We start from the raw sequence: 16,845 nt of genomic DNA, 5'->3' as shown, positions 1-16,845 counted from the left end.
TTCCCAATAAGATGATCATCCCTTTCTTATTTCTCAGTTCCACCCAAATAACTTCCCTGGATGTATTTCCAGGAATATCCTCCCTCAGTACAGCTGTAATGCTATCCCTTATCAAAAATACCACTCTCCCTCCTGTCTTGCCTCCCTTTCTATCCTTCCTGTAGCATTTGTATCCTGGAACATTAAACTGCCAGTCCTGCCCATCCCTGAGCCATGTTTCCATAATTGCTATGATATCCTAGTCCCATGTTCCTAACCATGCCCTGAGTTCATCTGCCTTCCCTGTTCGGCCCCTTGCATTGAAATAAATGCAGTTTAATTTATTAGTCCTACCTTATCCCAGCCTGCCCTGACTGTTTGACTCACTTCTGTTCTCAGCTGTACCCATCTCAGATCGATCTCTTTCCTCACTATCTCCCTGGGTCCCACTCCCCACCTTACGAGTTTAAATCCTCCCAAGCAGTTCTAGCAAATTTCCCTGCCAGTATATTAGTCCCCTTCCAATTTAGGTGCAATCCATCCTTCTTGTACAGGTCACTTCTACCCCAAAAGTGATTCCAATGATCCAAAAATGTGAATCCTTCTCCCATACACCAGCTCCTCAGCCATGCATTCATCTGCTCTGTCCTCCTATTCCTGCACTCACTAGCTTGTAGCACTGGGAGTAATCCAGATATTACTACGCTTGAGGACCTCCTCTTTAAATTTCTGCCTAACTCTCTGTAATCTCCCTTCAGAGTCTCAACCTTTTCCCTTCCAATGTCGTTGGTTCCAATGTGGACAATGACCTCCTGCTGGCCCCTCTCCCCCGTGAGAACATTCTGCGCCCTCTCTGAGACATCCTTGATCCTGGCACCATTCTGATTTTTCTCTGCTGGCCACAGAAACGTGTCTGTACCTCTCACTACAGAATCCCCTAACACAATTGATCTCTTGGAAGCCGATGTACCCCTCGTTGCATTCGAGCCAGTGTCAAACCAGAAACTTGGCTGTTCGTGCTACGGTCCCCTGAGAATCCAACACCCCCTACATTTTCCAAAACAGTATATCTGTTTGAAATGGGTATATCCACAAAAGACTCCTGCCCTAGGTGCCAACCTCTCTCACCCTTCCTGGAGTTAACCCATCTATGTGACTGTATCTGAGACTTTCACCCCTTCCTATAACTGCCATCCATCCCATATTGTTGCTGTTGCAAATTCCTCATCGCTTCTATCTGTCTCTCCAACCGATCCACTCGATCTGATAAGATTATGGCAGATATAATCCACAGTAACCCTTAAACTCTCTTTAAACTCCCACATCTGACAAGAAGTACATATCACTGCAAAGGCCATTTTTGCTCCTTCACAATCTACAGACCCAGAAAATAACACCGTCTTATTCCTCTACAAACACTGCCCCAAGTTAAATTAATAGCTATGGCTTATATTTTAAGTTTAATCAAGAGACTTATCTCCAAAAACATATAATCAAGAACGAATCCACTATATTCACTACTGCAGCCTTTCTCTTGGACAGACTTAAAACAACAATTAACTTATCTGATTCTGTGCTGTGAACTTCACCCAACAGTTCCTCCAAGGTTAGTTGTGAATTTTACTGTTTGTTAATTTTCCCAGATGCACTCCGATGTCCAGCTATACACGTATTCAAACAGCAAAGGCGGTTACTGTGCAGGTTCTCGTTCTTGTTCTCGTTCTCGTTCTCGTTCTCGTTCTCGTTCTCGTTCTCATTCTCATTCTCATTCTCATTCTCATTCTCTCTCTCTCCTGCACTGTCCTCACCATGTGCTTCCTTTGTCTGCTCTTCTCCCTTTTAAACTGCTGTTGTTTTGAATTTTTTTTCCAAAGTTCCAAAACAATGCAACAGCACATAAAACAGTAATTGCTGCTCCTGGAATTCAAGGAAATCACCTTCAACACCTAAAATACATCAAAAATAAGGGGCAGCTCTTATAGCCAGAAATGTTTCCTGTCCTCCATCTTGGATTACCCAGAATCCTCACTTCTCAGTGGCTTACCATCATGTACTGGAGACGAACTAGGATCTCCATAAATAGGCCCTCTGCTTGCTCCAGGCCTCTGATTCAGAGTTGATTGTGCAAACACTCATGTTGTAGCAAAATGATAAATCACAGAAAAATTTGTTGACTTTTTTTCTTTCAGTGTTGGAAATCTGTAATACCAAGCAAATATTCTGTTATTCTGAACATATTACTTTTTTATTTTTCTGAATTATTACTATGGTTTTGTACTTTTTGAACATCTGTAATGCTGAACTTTTTAATTCTTTATTTTTCAATTTTTTTCTAAAAATTTGTACTCAAAAATCTGTACCTCGGTACCCTTATACCTAAAATGGCTCTGTGAAGTGGCAACTTGTAAATTTTTGACTGTACTCATGTGATTACATGTGACAATAAAGCTAATTCATTCAATTCATATTTCAGAACTATACAGCAGATGTGTGAGCAGCATCAAAATAAGTGTCATTCCCCATGTTTTCACCATGTCGCTCGGATTTGATTCCTGGCCAGAGAATGACTCTTCCTCTTTTCACCTCAGAAAGTGGGGAAGGCAGAGTCATTAAATATTTTTAAGGCAGAGGTAGATAGTTTCACATCTAACAAGAGTCAAAGATTATCAGGGTATATGGGATTGTGGAGTTGGGTCGACAGCCATATCTGCAGTGATCTTATTGAATGAGTGAACAGTCTCAAGAAGCTGAATAGCTTACTCTGGTTCCTAATTCTCTATGAATGTATTTTTGAATGTGACTTTGGAAAATTGAACAAATATTTTCGAGATGATATTTCATGTTCTTGAATGCTGTTAGATGGTTAGCGACCAAAGAGTTTAAAGCTGACAAGCTGTTCACAGTATTAATTTAACCGTCATTGCATTTGGCGAAAATTGCAAGAGTTTAGTTCAGAGTGGTGCTGGAAAAGCACAGCAGGTCAGGCAGCATCCGTGGAGCGGTCCTGCTCCTCGGATGCTGCCTGAGCTACTGTGTTCTTCCAGCACCACTCTGATCTAAACTCTGGTTTCCAGCATTTGCAGTCCTCACTTTTGCCGCCTTCAAAATTGCAAGATTTAAATTTATACTACAAAGGATCAGAGCTGCAAGGTACTATTTTATGTTGTTGCTCCCAAAGTTGTCTAAACTGTAAAGCATTGGGCAGAGAATAAAGAATGGAATGCAGGGTTCTTAATTTTCTTTTGCCCTTGTCAAGGTGTAGTACATAGATTAATGTAAAGCAGACAACATCTCTAGGCCTATAATTTGTTAATTCTAATGTACGACATTTATGTTTTCTCATGCTGTCTGTCTAATATATTTTCTGAGTGTGACAGCCGTTAGTGCCAACTTGAGCCCCTGTCTGTAGCCTCCTTGGTTAGATTTAAACTGAGTCAAACATGTTATGTGTACAGCCAGGCAAGGAAGACAGTACAGGGAGAACTTTGGATCATCAATCTGGGTTAGGTGGACCTGAAAGAACATTATGCTATGAATCCACTGGATCACCCAACCTCCAAATTGAATACACACCAATTTTACAGGACTGAATGAATTTGTCTGAGTGGTGTAGAGTGTAATATGGCCTCTCTTTAATTCCCACAACGTGCTCCACTTGTACATTTATTTTGGCAGCATGCAGCTTGGTTTTCTGTGCTCATGTGTAATTATTGCTGTTATACCATGCCACTCCAGAATGAATTTCTTAGTCCAATTGCTTGACTAGGCCACTTATAAATAAATTTCTCTGCTTGTATTCTTGTTTGCTGAGTTATGGGTCCATGGGTAACTTGCTGTCTGTCTCCACCTTTCACTTGCGAACTTACAAAATGTTGAACTGTGGAGGGCATAACAAGTATGACTGATGCTATCCATGCTTCTGTGAGCAGAAGAAGAAACCTCAGCAGGTCAGAGATGAAACCTGCTATCCACCTGCTCCACATGTCTCATTTGAGACATAGAAGCAGCTAATTTGGTGATTTTTCTGACTGTGCCTGAGGTTGTGCACTTATGTTCATGACTAAACAAATCTCTCCTTGTTTTCCAGCTGTGATCAGAGACTGCAAGTTATCCTAAAGGATGAGCAGCACAATGTCAACAGCTACAGACTATGACAGCATTGAGATACAGCAGCAATACAATGACATAAATAACCGTTGGGATGCCAATGAGGAGGAGTGGGACAATGAGAACAGCTCTGCACGACTCTTTGAACGCTCACGTATCAAGGCCTTGGCAGGTAGGCAGAAAATACTGGTAGGTGAGACTAACAGTTGCAAGGCAGGAAGGGAAAAATCTACAGCAGAGTGGAGCAGCAAATGAAGAAGAAAGATTCTTCTCTTTTAAATTCCATAGTTAGGACAAAACTCAACCATTCCTTTTTACTGTTTCTATTGCTGGCTTTCTCTTTTTGAACATGTTGATTTTTACAATGTTGTGCAATTCCCTTTCTGGTATTGCCAAGTGGCCATCCTTCTTTCATGAAACTAGGCTGCATCTGATGCTGTGTGACTCTGTGGGACATTGTAGTGAACCCTGATCCTATCCTCATGCATTCAGTATTTGCACACTTTCCAACAGAGTTCACTGAATGTATTTAAAAGTGGCTATTCTGACTGATTATTCGCCTCCTTACCCCAGGACACCAGGACTAAATATGGGACCCCATATGAAAAATGGAAACAGAATAGAACAATTTAAGAATCATCTGCACTTGAAATGTTAAATCTAGTTTTGTGCCACAGATGCGACAGATCTGCTGAGTTTCGTCAGCAATTTCTACTTTTGTTTCACATCTCCAGCATCTGCATTTCTCTGTTTTATTATGGAAGTACTTAAGTTTCAGTGAGTTACAATACTCTCATCCTGATCAGACACTGTGCGTTGCCCTATTGCCCTGCACCTGCCTGCCCATCCTCCCTTAAAATAGTGAAACAAAAAATGCTGGAAATCACAGTGGCTCAGGCAGCATCCTTGGAGCGAGAAAGCAAGCTAATGTTTCGAGTGTAGATGACTGTTCATCAGAACTGACAACATCAGCTCTGTTGAAGAGTCATGTAGACTCAAAACATTACCTTGATCTTTGTCCAAGGATGCTGCCTGACCTGTTATGATTTGCAACATTTTTGTTTTTAGTATAGATTCCAGCATCTGCAGTAACTTGCTCCTATCACATTAAAATATGATCTGTTAAGAATGGTCACTTGGGCAATGTTCCAAGGTGCCCGATGCAAAATGTGGAGAAGAATAGGGGAGAGGTGAATTATTATCGAGTCTTTTAATCATTCTGTTGTATACTGTCATCAGGTGGAATTTTTCCTGTCTCTCTTTTTGGTTCCAGTTAATGACAAGTCAAGTATGATGTTCATTTGAACATTGCTCCAGTAAAATTTTGTTGTAGAGCACTGTGTTTGTTCAAGTAAAATTTCTGTAGACATCTTGCTGTTTGAGTACGTCCAAGCTGCAAATAACTTCAATTGTCTCCTGTCATTTCCCTCATGACTGAAGAGTCCGATGCAAGAATGGAGTGGAAGTCCACAGACTGGCAGTTCATATTAGAATTGTTGGTGCTTAGGGGATCTTTCTCAACTGTGACACCTCTGTCACATGTTTACAGTTTGGTGTAGATGGTTCACAAGACATGTTGAACCAAGCTTTATTGCTTGTTGTGCAAGGGCTGGTCAGCTGTTGCATTTTCGCAAGAGAGGTGGTCTGCAATGCATAAGTGTTTAAAGATTTTTTAGAATGCCCTTTTGTTGTTTGTACTTTGCTGACAAATGTTTCTTAGTTTTAGTCCTACCTGGTTTAATTTTCAAGTTTCTATATAGAATTCACTTGATATCCTTTGAAAAGTTGTCTTTCTTAATAAAGTTTTACTCTAACCTTCTGAAGAGGTTAGTTTTGTGTCTTTATAAACAGTCAGTTTGTTTATGGTGAAACATTTGCTTGATAGCCCGTATGTGAGATTAAAGCTGGAGTGTACTTTTCACTTTTTCTGTCTGATCTATGCCTAACTTGAAGTGAGATGATAATGGTATGTTTTGTCTATGTTATTAAAACAATCATGAAAAGTAATGAGAGCAATATGCAAGTGGAAACATAACTCCACTGTATCTGATTCAAAACTACCCGACATTATGCAGTACCGAAGCACCTCATCACCACATAGTCTATGCATTGTAGATTTTTAACAAAAACATCTGTATCCTATTACAGCAAAGCTATATATTAGCCACCCAACATGAAAGCATATATTGCTGCAGATACAGAGTAGGTCAGTCAGGATCAGAAAAGGGGAATAAAAGCCTAATATTTCAATCACAGACCCTCCTTTGTAACTGAAACTGAAAGTCCCTTGACTGAGAAAAATAAGAACAGGAATGCTTGGAGCATGGGGCTTGTTCATGTATGTGTGAGAGAGATATGCACAACAGGAGGAGGAAGGAAATCCAGCTGCGAAAGTTTCCCAATACCCATTCTAACTGATAAGATTCTGAGAGGACATGACAGGATAATTGCTAAGAGTATGTTAGTGTGAGTTGTCACTGGTGTATGAGAAGCTGCAGAGGCCATGCGGGTTAGTAGTCTCGAGGAGTGGGTGAATGAGAGTGAGTCAGGGAAAATATTGTATGTAATAATGAGAATGATCAGCCATGATTCACATTCAGAGATGGGTTGCAGTAGATGGACAGAGTGAGTGTGAGATAACTAAGAAAAGATGGAGGCATTTAGCCCAGTAGAATGATAGAGGTCATTGGCCATCTTGTGGCATAGCTGAGCATTCCTCTGGTTGAGACAATAATGACCTGATGCAACTTGGACCTGGCGGCAGGCTCTGGTGGTATGACTTCCTTTGGCAGTCCTGAGGGATGCTCATGGTCTTCCTCTGCATAACCCATCCAGGTCCTTGTCTGCAAAGAGAAGCACCAATTTTCCTTTAACTGTCATGTCTGGGTCAAGTGTCATAAACCATGCAGGGCAGCTCCAGATTGCCAGTGCTAATCTCGAAGCACAATAGCCTTTTAAATAAAATGCCAGTGTCAGGAATCCAAGTGCACATTCTATGAGTGGCAAGTACTTCCACCCTTGCTGAATGGGAGAATCAGGCTAGCATCAGATGAGAAGGACACTATAGGGGTGTGGTATGCAGTTAATGGGGCAAGCGTGAGCTGATTATGTGAGATCCTTGCAGAGAGAAACCCTCCCTGAAACTAGATGACACTTAGTCGATTTCTGGTAAGAGTCAGTCATATGTAACATAGAGCTATGTAACGTAAGACTACAAACATCCTTTCTATGGAAATCATCAGCCTACAATTTGGTACCTTGTTCGTTTACGCAGTGACTTGAGGTTGGAAGGGGGTCAATGATTTCAACTAGTGAACGACAGTTAAGTATAATACATGCTCACGAAAATGATTGTGTAATTTCATAACAGAATTAGGGCTTCAGACATAGTTAAGAGGACTGATGAACAAGCAGCAGGAGATTTATTCATTTTTGTGTGTCGCCATTATAACTGGAAGCAGAGCTGGGAACTATTCCCTTTAGCTCAGCTGGTGGGACAGGCTTTATACAAACAGTAAAGACATAGAGAGCAACAAAACTGAATAAACATGCAAGTTATTTTCCAAAGTAGGCATTTTGTCGCTGTTTTGACTTGTAAAAGGTTTGAACTGAATGGTTGTCATGGATGAATGCACAACGCACTCATATTAAATCCCAGTCATGCTGTTTTTGAGCAGGCATTGACCAAATAAATCTCAAAGATACATTTGACCATAGCCAGTAGTCCTGGGATTAAACGAACTCGGAGAATATTTTATTACTATTTCTACTTGCATTAGCCACATAATCTTGAATTTCCTTTCTGTTTATCCCAGTATTTTTCAGCCCTTCCTTGATTACAAGAATTGACACAGGATTGACTGCTTAAGATGCAAAACGAAGTGTTCTAATCTTCAGTTTCATCCTGAGACTCGTGCATCTTCTATTTGCGCTTTATCGTTCTGCACTTAGAATCCAAGTTCTGTAATCAGTTTACTTTGTTCCAATGTGTCATCTTCTGGGATCCTGAGAAAGTCCATAGAATTCAAGAATGTGTTTTGAAATAAGCGATCTGAGCTTCAGAAACTTTTGGCATTGTTTGCTCAGATAGGTCTAGTGAAATTGGAAACATTGCCAGAAAAGGTGTAGATGGAATCTTTCAGGAGTCTTGCGGGCTGTGGCAATGAATTTGTGAGAATCATGTGACAAGGCATGTAAGGCTTTTCTTGACCTGGGAACGAGAAGTTGCATTTTTCAACTAGGTTCTGGATGATGAGGCAAGAGTTCTGTTTGAGTGGTGAGAGCCTATTAACAGTGATTATAGTTCATTATCACCATTATTATTTAATGCTACTTGGTTAGTATACTCTTTCCAACTCTACCACACGCTGGATTAAAAGTGCATGTCAAGAATTCCTGACATTAAAATCCAGCTCGCTGCTCGCTGTTCCTCGTCTCAGGGTATATACCCCACGATGATAGATGCTGGCATTTGACATGTGAATCACTGCACCACAATGGCATATCTGGTAGTGCAACTCAGTCCTGGGAATTTGGAGGGTAAAATGTTGGTGAAAGAAGGAGATTGGATATTTAAGGGGGAACTGATAGTGCCAAGGAAGAAATGAGATGCTCACCAAACTGTAGTGATGGAGCTCATGAGATTAAGATGAGAGTTGGAGTGATAGTTCAAGGTTGGGTAGTAGAACATGTGGTAGTTCATTGGAGATGGACTATCCAGAGAGTGTAAAGTGAAAAAGGATGTGTTGATTCACAGATGGGGTGAACATGATGACCAGGTTGAGCCTGAAATTCATAGTGTTGACCATGACCTGCAAGGCCTTTCATGATCTGACATGCTAATTGCAACCTATTAATGGAAAATAGCTGTGACCATGCTAACCATGCTGGAAGGCTCTTCATGGAGCAATTGTATCATTCTTGCACTCCAAGAGTACAGGTTAAAATTATTTGCAATCATATCATTGTTCATATTAAATGTATCCATTGCACAAGTATGTGAGGTGGAAATGCTGGTCAGAAGCAACTTTTTCTATGTCGTTGGTTCTTGCAACTCAATGATAGACATCTCTGTGATTCAGAAGGAATCACAGGTCACCACTAAAGAGGCACCTGCAGATCATAATGCACACAACAAATGCAAGATCTCCAACAGTCCATCGCGGCATGGAATTGATTTTCTCTTAATCGGAGCTGTAAATATAATGCAAGGCTCTCTCAGGTGGGTTGATGAGGGCTGTCAGGTCGGTTGATGGTGGGTTGATGAATAGAGAAGGATTCATTACCCATGCATCACTTAAATTTTGTACTGTGTACTTGTCACATGACAAAGTGCCAAGATGAGTCATGCCCTCCTTGTCTCAATACTCCATCTTCTACTATATAAACGAGTATGTTAAGCCATCATTTCTATGTGATGCAAATTCTGATTGTTCACATCAGTAAGAACCTGTTCTGTTTCATCTGCTCCCCATTCAGGTTCATTGGAAGTGTGACTAATGGATCTAGCCACAGTAGGGTTTATTGCCACTGTTGCTGTGATGCAATGAAGGTACAGAGAAATGGAAGAGCAACCAGTGCACCCCAGGACCAGCAGCGACCTTCAGTAAATGAAGAGCTGTCTTCACATGAAAAGATGGCAGCTGAAAGGCCCCTTAGTATGAGCAGGAGGCCAGAGTCTTTTGTCCCTGATGCCATTTCCTCTGGATGAGCAAATGCAGTATTGGTGCAGGCTAAGGATGTCTCAGGTCACTGTAATCAATGTCATTTGTTTCAGATGATAACACGTCATCTCATTTTCCCCGATGAGCCCGATTAGTAGAATTCGCAGAGCTATATCGTAAAGCAACTGAGTTCATTAATAGTAAAGAGTTCAATTCCATCAATACACAAGTGATCTATGTTGGTTGGTTCCAGTTCTTACAAATTTGTGTCTGTTAACCTGAGATATGCCATAATGCACGTATACTTGAGAACTTTAATGCATTTGAGAGTCAGATCCTTTCTAAGGATGGTTACTGGGAGACAAGGGATAGCAATTGTGACCATAGCTGATGACTCTGTTATGCAATCTTTGACTGACAAGGAGCACAGATACATTGCAGTTCATTTTTCAACTGGGTTCATGATGGAACAAGCAGTAGGCCTGCTGAAGGTCAGATTCTGCTGCTTGTATCATTTTGGTGGGACCTTGTTCCAAATAGAATGTGCTGCATAATCCTAACCTGCTGTGCTCAACCCAACTGGAGCAGGCAATAAGGGGATTTAATGGATGCTGATAAATTGGAAGAGCAGGAGCACTTCTGATGAGGATGAGGACATTGAGTATGACTTTGTGCACAATGAAATACAACAGTATCAGTCTCTACATCCAGGTCCAGTAATTGAGAGCTAGTGCTGTCGTCACTCATTGACTGTAAAATTGTTGGTGCTCGACATGCAAACACTTTATTTTCAAGATGGTGGTGGAGTAGCAGTGCAATTTGCAGGCATGTTAGCCCAGGAGCCCAGAGCTTGCTTTCCTTTTCTTTCTTTTGATTTTTTTTAATGACTCCATTTATTTATTAAAAAACAAATCCTCAAAAGTAATAATGTCCAGTTTACTCCCAGTGTTAAGCGTGAATGAAGGAAGGAATAAAAGGATAAAGAAGGTAGATCATGGCTGAAGGGATGGTGTAATGTTCAGGGATTTGGGTCCTTGGATCATTGGGATACCTTCTGGAGTGAAAAGACCTTTTCAAATAGCATGGGTTTCGCTTAAACTGGAAAGGGACCAATATCCTAGTGAAAGATTTATGAGTTCTGTTAAGGGAGACTGTAAACTATGAGGGATAGAGGAGTTGGGGTTGGGGGCAGCGTTTGGGTGGAAGTGACGGTGGATCCTAAGTTGCAGAGCAAACAGAAAGGTAGATGAAGATGGTTCTGAATCTGACAAGAACAAGTTAATTAGAAAAGCCAGACAAGACCCAGATCAGAGAACGAAGTTACTCTGAAGAATTAAACTGCACTTATTTCAATACAACGGTTCTGACAAGTAGGACTGATGTTATAGGAAGGATAGAAAGGGGGGCAAAAGAGAAGGGGGAGTGATCCTTTTGATTCAGGAAAACATTACTACTATAATCAGAAGAAATTTGTAAAAAAATCGTCCAGTGAAAATATATGGATGGAAATTAGAAATAAAAATTGTTACCTTGCTGGGATTGTACTATAGGACCCCCGTTAGCCAGAGGGAAACTGAGGAACAGATATGAAGAGAGATCTCACATATATGTAAGAATAATAAGGTTGCAATAGTAGGTGATTTTAATTTTCCAGAAATTGACTGGAACTACCATAGCGTTAAAGGTTTGGATGGTGAAGAATTTGTTGAATGTCATGGAGTTATAGAGATGTACAGCATGGAAACAGACCCTTCGGTCCAACCTGTCCACGCCGACCAGATATCCCAACTGAATCAATCCCACTTGCCAGCACCCAGCCCATATCCCTCCAAACCCTTCCTATTCATATACCCATCCAGGGTATATGAATGTTGCAATTGTACTAGCCTCCATCACTTCCTCTGGCAGCTCATTCCATACACGTACTACCCTCTGCATGAAGAAGCTGCCCCTTAGGTCTCTTTTATATTTTCCCCTCTCACCGTAACGCTGTGCCTTCTGGTTCTGGATTCTTCCACCCCTGGGAAAAGACTTTGTTATTTATCCTATCCATCCCCCTCATGATTTTATAAACCTTATAATGTCACCCCTCAGCCTCTGACGCTCCACGGAAAACAGCCCCAGCTTATTCAACCTCTCCCTATAGTTCAAATCCTCCAACCCTGGCAACATCCTTGGAAATCTTTTCTGAACTCTTTCAAGTTTCACAACATCTTTCCGATAAGAAGGAGACCAGAATTGCACGCAATATTCCAAAAGTGGCCTAAGCAATGTCCTGTACAGGTGCAACATGCCCTCTCAACTCTTGTACTCAATACTCTGACCAATAAAGGAAAGCATACCAAATGCTTTCTTCACTATCCTATCTACCTGTGACTGTACTTTCAAGGAGTTATGAACCTGCACTCGAAGGTCTCTTTGTTCAGCAACACTCCCCAGGACCTTACCATTAAGTGTATAAGTCTTTGCACACACACACACACAATTTTTTGACAGGCTCCACCTCTGCCCTGTACAGAACAATGTTGGAGAGATTATCTGGGGAAGGAGGATTTAGGCTTACACCCCTGTGTAGAACTCCAGGGAAAATGTGGGGGGAGAGAGAGAGAGAGTGAGTGGGAGATCAGTCATTTAGGGACAGTGCCTGGACTGTTCAGGACTGTTCTTGGCAGCATTTCAGTGAGCTGAGTTCGTTTTTAATCATTGTACCTGTAAACAAGACGCGATCAGGGTTGAAACAGCTCTTTGATGTAATGTTTCTATTGGGACCTTGAGATCCTCTTCGGTTAATCCGATATTCGGATAATCGAGGTTTGTCTGTACTGAATTAGAAAATTTTCTTGTACACGCTTTACAAATTCCTTTCCATTTAAACCCTTAGCACTATGGCAGTCCCAGTCTATGTTTGGAAAGTTAAAATTCCCTATCATAACCATCCTATTATTCTTACAGATAATGGATCTCCTTAGAAATTTGTTTCTCATTTTCCCGCTGACTATGATAGGGGTCTATAATCCGAATAAGGTGATCATCCGTTTCTTATTTCTCAGTTCCACTCAAATAACTTCCTTGAATGTATCTCTGGGAATATCTTCCCAAGTATAGCTGTAATGGTATCCCTTATCAGAAACATCACTCCCCCCCCCTCTCTTGCCTCCCTGCCTGTCCTTCCTGTAGCATTTATATCCTGGAACATTAAGCGTGTTCAAGAAAATTTGCTTTATCAATATATAAATGTTCTTCTATAGAAGGAGCAAAACTTGACCTTCTCTTGGGCAATGAGGCAGGGCAATGGGATCAGTGACAATTTCTTGTCAAACATAGATTAAGTGTATTTTACAGAAGCCTGTTGCCATCCAATTGTTGTTACTAAATGTCTGCTTTGAAAACGAAGTGTTCCAATTGAAACAGCTCAACTACCCGCCTAGCTCAGTTCGATTTATTCAACAGGAAACAGACCTTGTTTGTAAAGCAAACACTGTCTGTCTTTATTCACTCTACAGTGGAGGAGCTTACTTAGTGATTTTCTAAGGAAGAGCCTCCTTCTTTAAGGGTGAGTTACTTATTTAAGGTCTTAATGTTTGCTGCTTTTAGCATTTGCAATAAATGATCCGGCTTGTGTAAATTCCAGTTTCTTTTTGTGATATATTCCTCAGAATACATCCACCAATTTTGGAAGAGATTTTATTTCTCAAAGGGAACATTCATTCGTTTGTTGACTTTATAAATGATCCACATTCTGCCATAATAACATGACTAAACTTTCTCCTTTGCCACCAGCATAAACTAATCTTTTTATTATGAGTAATCCACACCTAAGTATTAGTGACTTGATATATCTTGGTGGAGTTGAAGATTACTTTATTATTCAGCTTGCGGTGTTTGCAACCACCTTGAAAGAACGTACATTTGAAAAAGCAGATAAAGAACAGAATTTCAGTCAAGAAAAAGAATGAATTAAACTCTTGTTTTTGCACAGAATCATTATTTGTGCAATCACATGATCACATGCTCTAACATATGATTTTGCTGATTAATAATTCATTTCTCTTGCCCATTTAATGCCATTACTTCCCTGCTAAAGTGAATTTCTTGTGGTCAAGTGTTGTTCCACAGTGTGAGTAGACCTCTGGGTGGTGAAATAACTCCACAGAGGCTGGTGTCCCATCACCAAGTCACCCTTTATTTTCACATGAATAATCTTTGAGTATAGTATGTTTCATACAGAGTCAGGCACTGGAGTGTCAGTGTCCCTGACACTCAGTCTTTTTATGTCGGCTAGGTCTTCCTGGTTGAACCAGATTAAAAACCCCAATCAGGAAACCCAAATTCTGTGAGGTCCAGTTGGCTGACCTTGTTGCAATTATTTGGTTTGATGATGTTGCTGTTACCATGAGACACGTTAATCCACTGGAGTGAAAGATAGATTTACCTTTATATAGCCTTTCATGACCATTAAGAGGTCTGAAATGCTTTACAACAAATGAAGTATTTCTGAGCAGTAGTCACTCTTATAATTTGGAAATGTAGAAATGTGTGAACAAGTTCACATGACCAGGTAGTCTATTCATGTGACATTGAATGAGGAATAAATATTGACTCAGAACACTGGGTCAACTTTTCTGCTGTCCTTTGAGATATAAGATATGGAATTTTTTAATCTGCCCGAGAGGGAGAATTGTTTTAATGTCACATTGAAAAGATTGCACCTCCCTTTGCTCCCTCAGTGCTGTATTGGATTGGGGTAGTCAGCTTGGGTCATGAACTCAACTCTACGGAGCAATACTTGAAGAAACAGCCTTCTTACGAATGCTTCCACTGGGCCAGGCAAATTGAGAATGGGTTTAATGTGACCACGCTGTACAATTGGTACACAAGAAAGGCGCCGCGATGAGTAACAGATCAATTAGAGCAACTAGATCGTCTGTTTTCATTGTGTTGATTTAAGATGGAATGGGAGTTCTCCAGCCTTTCTTCAGAATATTTTCAGAAGATCTTTTACATTTATCTGAGATAGATGAGGCATAAGTTTGATCTCTCATTGTGCAGCACTCAATTGATAGTGGATTTGGAAAAGCTGTTCGTACTCGGGCTCCTGGTATGGGGCATAAACTCCCAACCTTCTGACTCTGGTGAGAATGCTAAGTGCTGACCCCTGGCTGACACTGCAGACACTGCCGTTCCCTGAATTTACATGTGATCGTGTCAGAAACCTGATGTATTTGAAAACCTGGAAGGTATTGCAAAAGGAAATCCCTAAATAGTACAAACCACAGATAAACCACAGAGCTCCAGGTGATAAAAATGTAAGTCAGCTAATTCAGTCACTATGGAGGAGAAAGTGAGGACTGCAGATGCTGGAGATCAGAGCTGAAAATGTGTTGCTGGAAAAGCGCAGCAGGTCAGGCAGCATCCAAGGAACAGGAGAATCGACGTTTCGGGCATAAGCCCTTCTTCAGGAAAGAGAAAAGAGTGTCCAGCAGGCTAAGATAAAAGGTAGGGAGGAGGGACTTGGGGGAGGGGCGTTGGAAATGCGATTGGTGGAAGGAGGACAAGGTGAGGGTGATAGGCTGGAGAGGGTGGGGGTGGAGAGGTCAGGAAGAAGATTGCAGGTTAGTAAGGCAGTGCTGAGTTCGAGGGATTTGACTGAGACAAGGTGGGGGGAGGGGAAATGAGGAAACTGGAGAAATCTGAGTTCATCCCTTGTGGTTGGAGAGTTCCTAGGTGGAAGATGAGGTGCTCTTCCTCCAACCGTTGTGTTGCTATGGTCTGGCGATGGAGGAATCCAAGGACCTGCATGTCCTTGGTGGAGTGGGAGGGGGACTTGAAGTGTTGAGCTACGGGGTGGTTGGGTTGGTTGGTCCAAGTGTCCCAGAGGTGTTCTCTGAAACGTTCCGCAAGTAGGTGGCCTGTCTCCCCAATATAGAGGAGGCCACATCGGGTGCAGCAGATGCAATAGATGATGTGTGTGGAGGTGCAGGTGAATTTGTGGCAGATATGGAAGGATCCCTTGGGGCCTTGGAGGGAAGTAAGGGGGAGGTATGGGCGCAAGTTTTGCATTTCTTGCGGTTGCAGGGGAAGGTGCCAGGAATGGAGGTTGGGTTGGTGGGGGGTGTGGACCTGACGAGGGAGTCATGGAGAGAGTGGTCTTTTCGGAACGCTGATAGGGGAGGGAAGGGAAATATATCTCTGGTGGTGGGGTCCGTTTGGTGGTGGCGGAAATGATGGTGGAGGAAATGATGGTGGATGATACGCTATACATGGAGGTTGGTGGGGTGGTAGGTGAGGACCAGTGGCGTTCTGTCCAGGTCGGGGTTGGAGGGGCGGGGCTCAAGGGCGGAGGAGCGGGAAGTGGAAGAGATGCGGAAGAGGACATCGTCAACCACGTCTGGGGGGAAGTTGCGGAACTTGAAGAAGGAGGCCATCTGGGTTGTACGGTTTTGGAACTGGTCCTCCTGGGAGCAGATGCGGCGGAGACAAAGGAATTGGGAATATGGGATGGCGTTTTTACAGGGGGCAGGGTGGGAGGAGGTGTAGTCTAGGTGGCTGTGGGAGTCGGTCGGTTTATAGTAAATGTCCGTGTTAATTCGGTCACCAGAGATAGAAATGGAAAGGTCTAGGAAGTGGAGGGAGGAGTCTGAGACGGTCCAGGTGAACTTGAGGTCAGGGTGGAAGGTGTTGGTAAAGTGGATGAACTGTTCAACCTCCTCATGGGAGCACGAGGCAGTGCCGAAACAGTCATCGATGTAGCAGAGGAAAAGGTGGGGGGTGGTGCCAGTGTAGCTGCGGAAGATGGACTGTTCCACATATCCTACGAAGAGGCAGGCATAGCTGGGGCCCATGCGGGTGCCCATGGCTACTCCTTTGTTTGGAGGAAGTGGGAGGATTGGAAAGAGAAAAGTTTCAGGGTGAGGACCAGTTCAGTCAGTCGAAGGAGGGTGTCAGTAATGCTACACCACTCAGAAGCTGTTGGCTGGGAGTTGTGGAAGTGGCACAGGTTTGACATTCAATCCCACTACCTCTGTCTTCATGTGAAGTCTCTAGAGATGCATTTAGGAGTGCCTAATTCCATTTGTGCAGGATTGGAAGAAAAACC

General features: G+C 42.1%; 1 protein-coding gene and 1 long non-coding RNA gene across 11 annotated transcripts in view; one reads left to right on the top strand and one right to left on the bottom strand.

Moving 5' to 3' along the window:
* Positions 1-16,845, top strand: part of LOC140457050 (spectrin beta chain, non-erythrocytic 1-like) — a 300,358-nt gene that overhangs the window by 69,377 nt on the left and 214,136 nt on the right. For all 10 annotated transcript variants that reach the window (XM_072550997.1, XM_072550996.1, XM_072551001.1 and 7 more), the window contains one exon: positions 4,067-4,258. In XM_072550997.1, coding sequence (XP_072407098.1) covers positions 4,099-4,258 — 160 coding nt within the window. In that variant the 5' untranslated portion in view covers positions 4,067-4,098. The remainder of the gene's footprint in view (positions 1-4,066; positions 4,259-16,845) is intronic.
* Positions 1-16,845, bottom strand: part of LOC140457051 (uncharacterized) — a 32,434-nt gene that overhangs the window by 14,565 nt on the left and 1,024 nt on the right. The window contains exon 2 of the long non-coding RNA XR_011953313.1: positions 2,024-2,178. This is a non-coding gene — a long non-coding RNA (uncharacterized lncRNA). The remainder of the gene's footprint in view (positions 1-2,023; positions 2,179-16,845) is intronic.

The sequence above is a fragment of the Chiloscyllium punctatum genome, chromosome 31, assembly GCF_047496795.1.
Source record: "Chiloscyllium punctatum isolate Juve2018m chromosome 31, sChiPun1.3, whole genome shotgun sequence".
NCBI classification, from domain to species: Eukaryota; Metazoa; Chordata; class Chondrichthyes; order Orectolobiformes; family Hemiscylliidae; genus Chiloscyllium; species Chiloscyllium punctatum.
The sequence above is the reverse complement of the archived record's forward strand: the minus strand, read 5'-3'. Positions and strand labels throughout refer to the sequence as shown.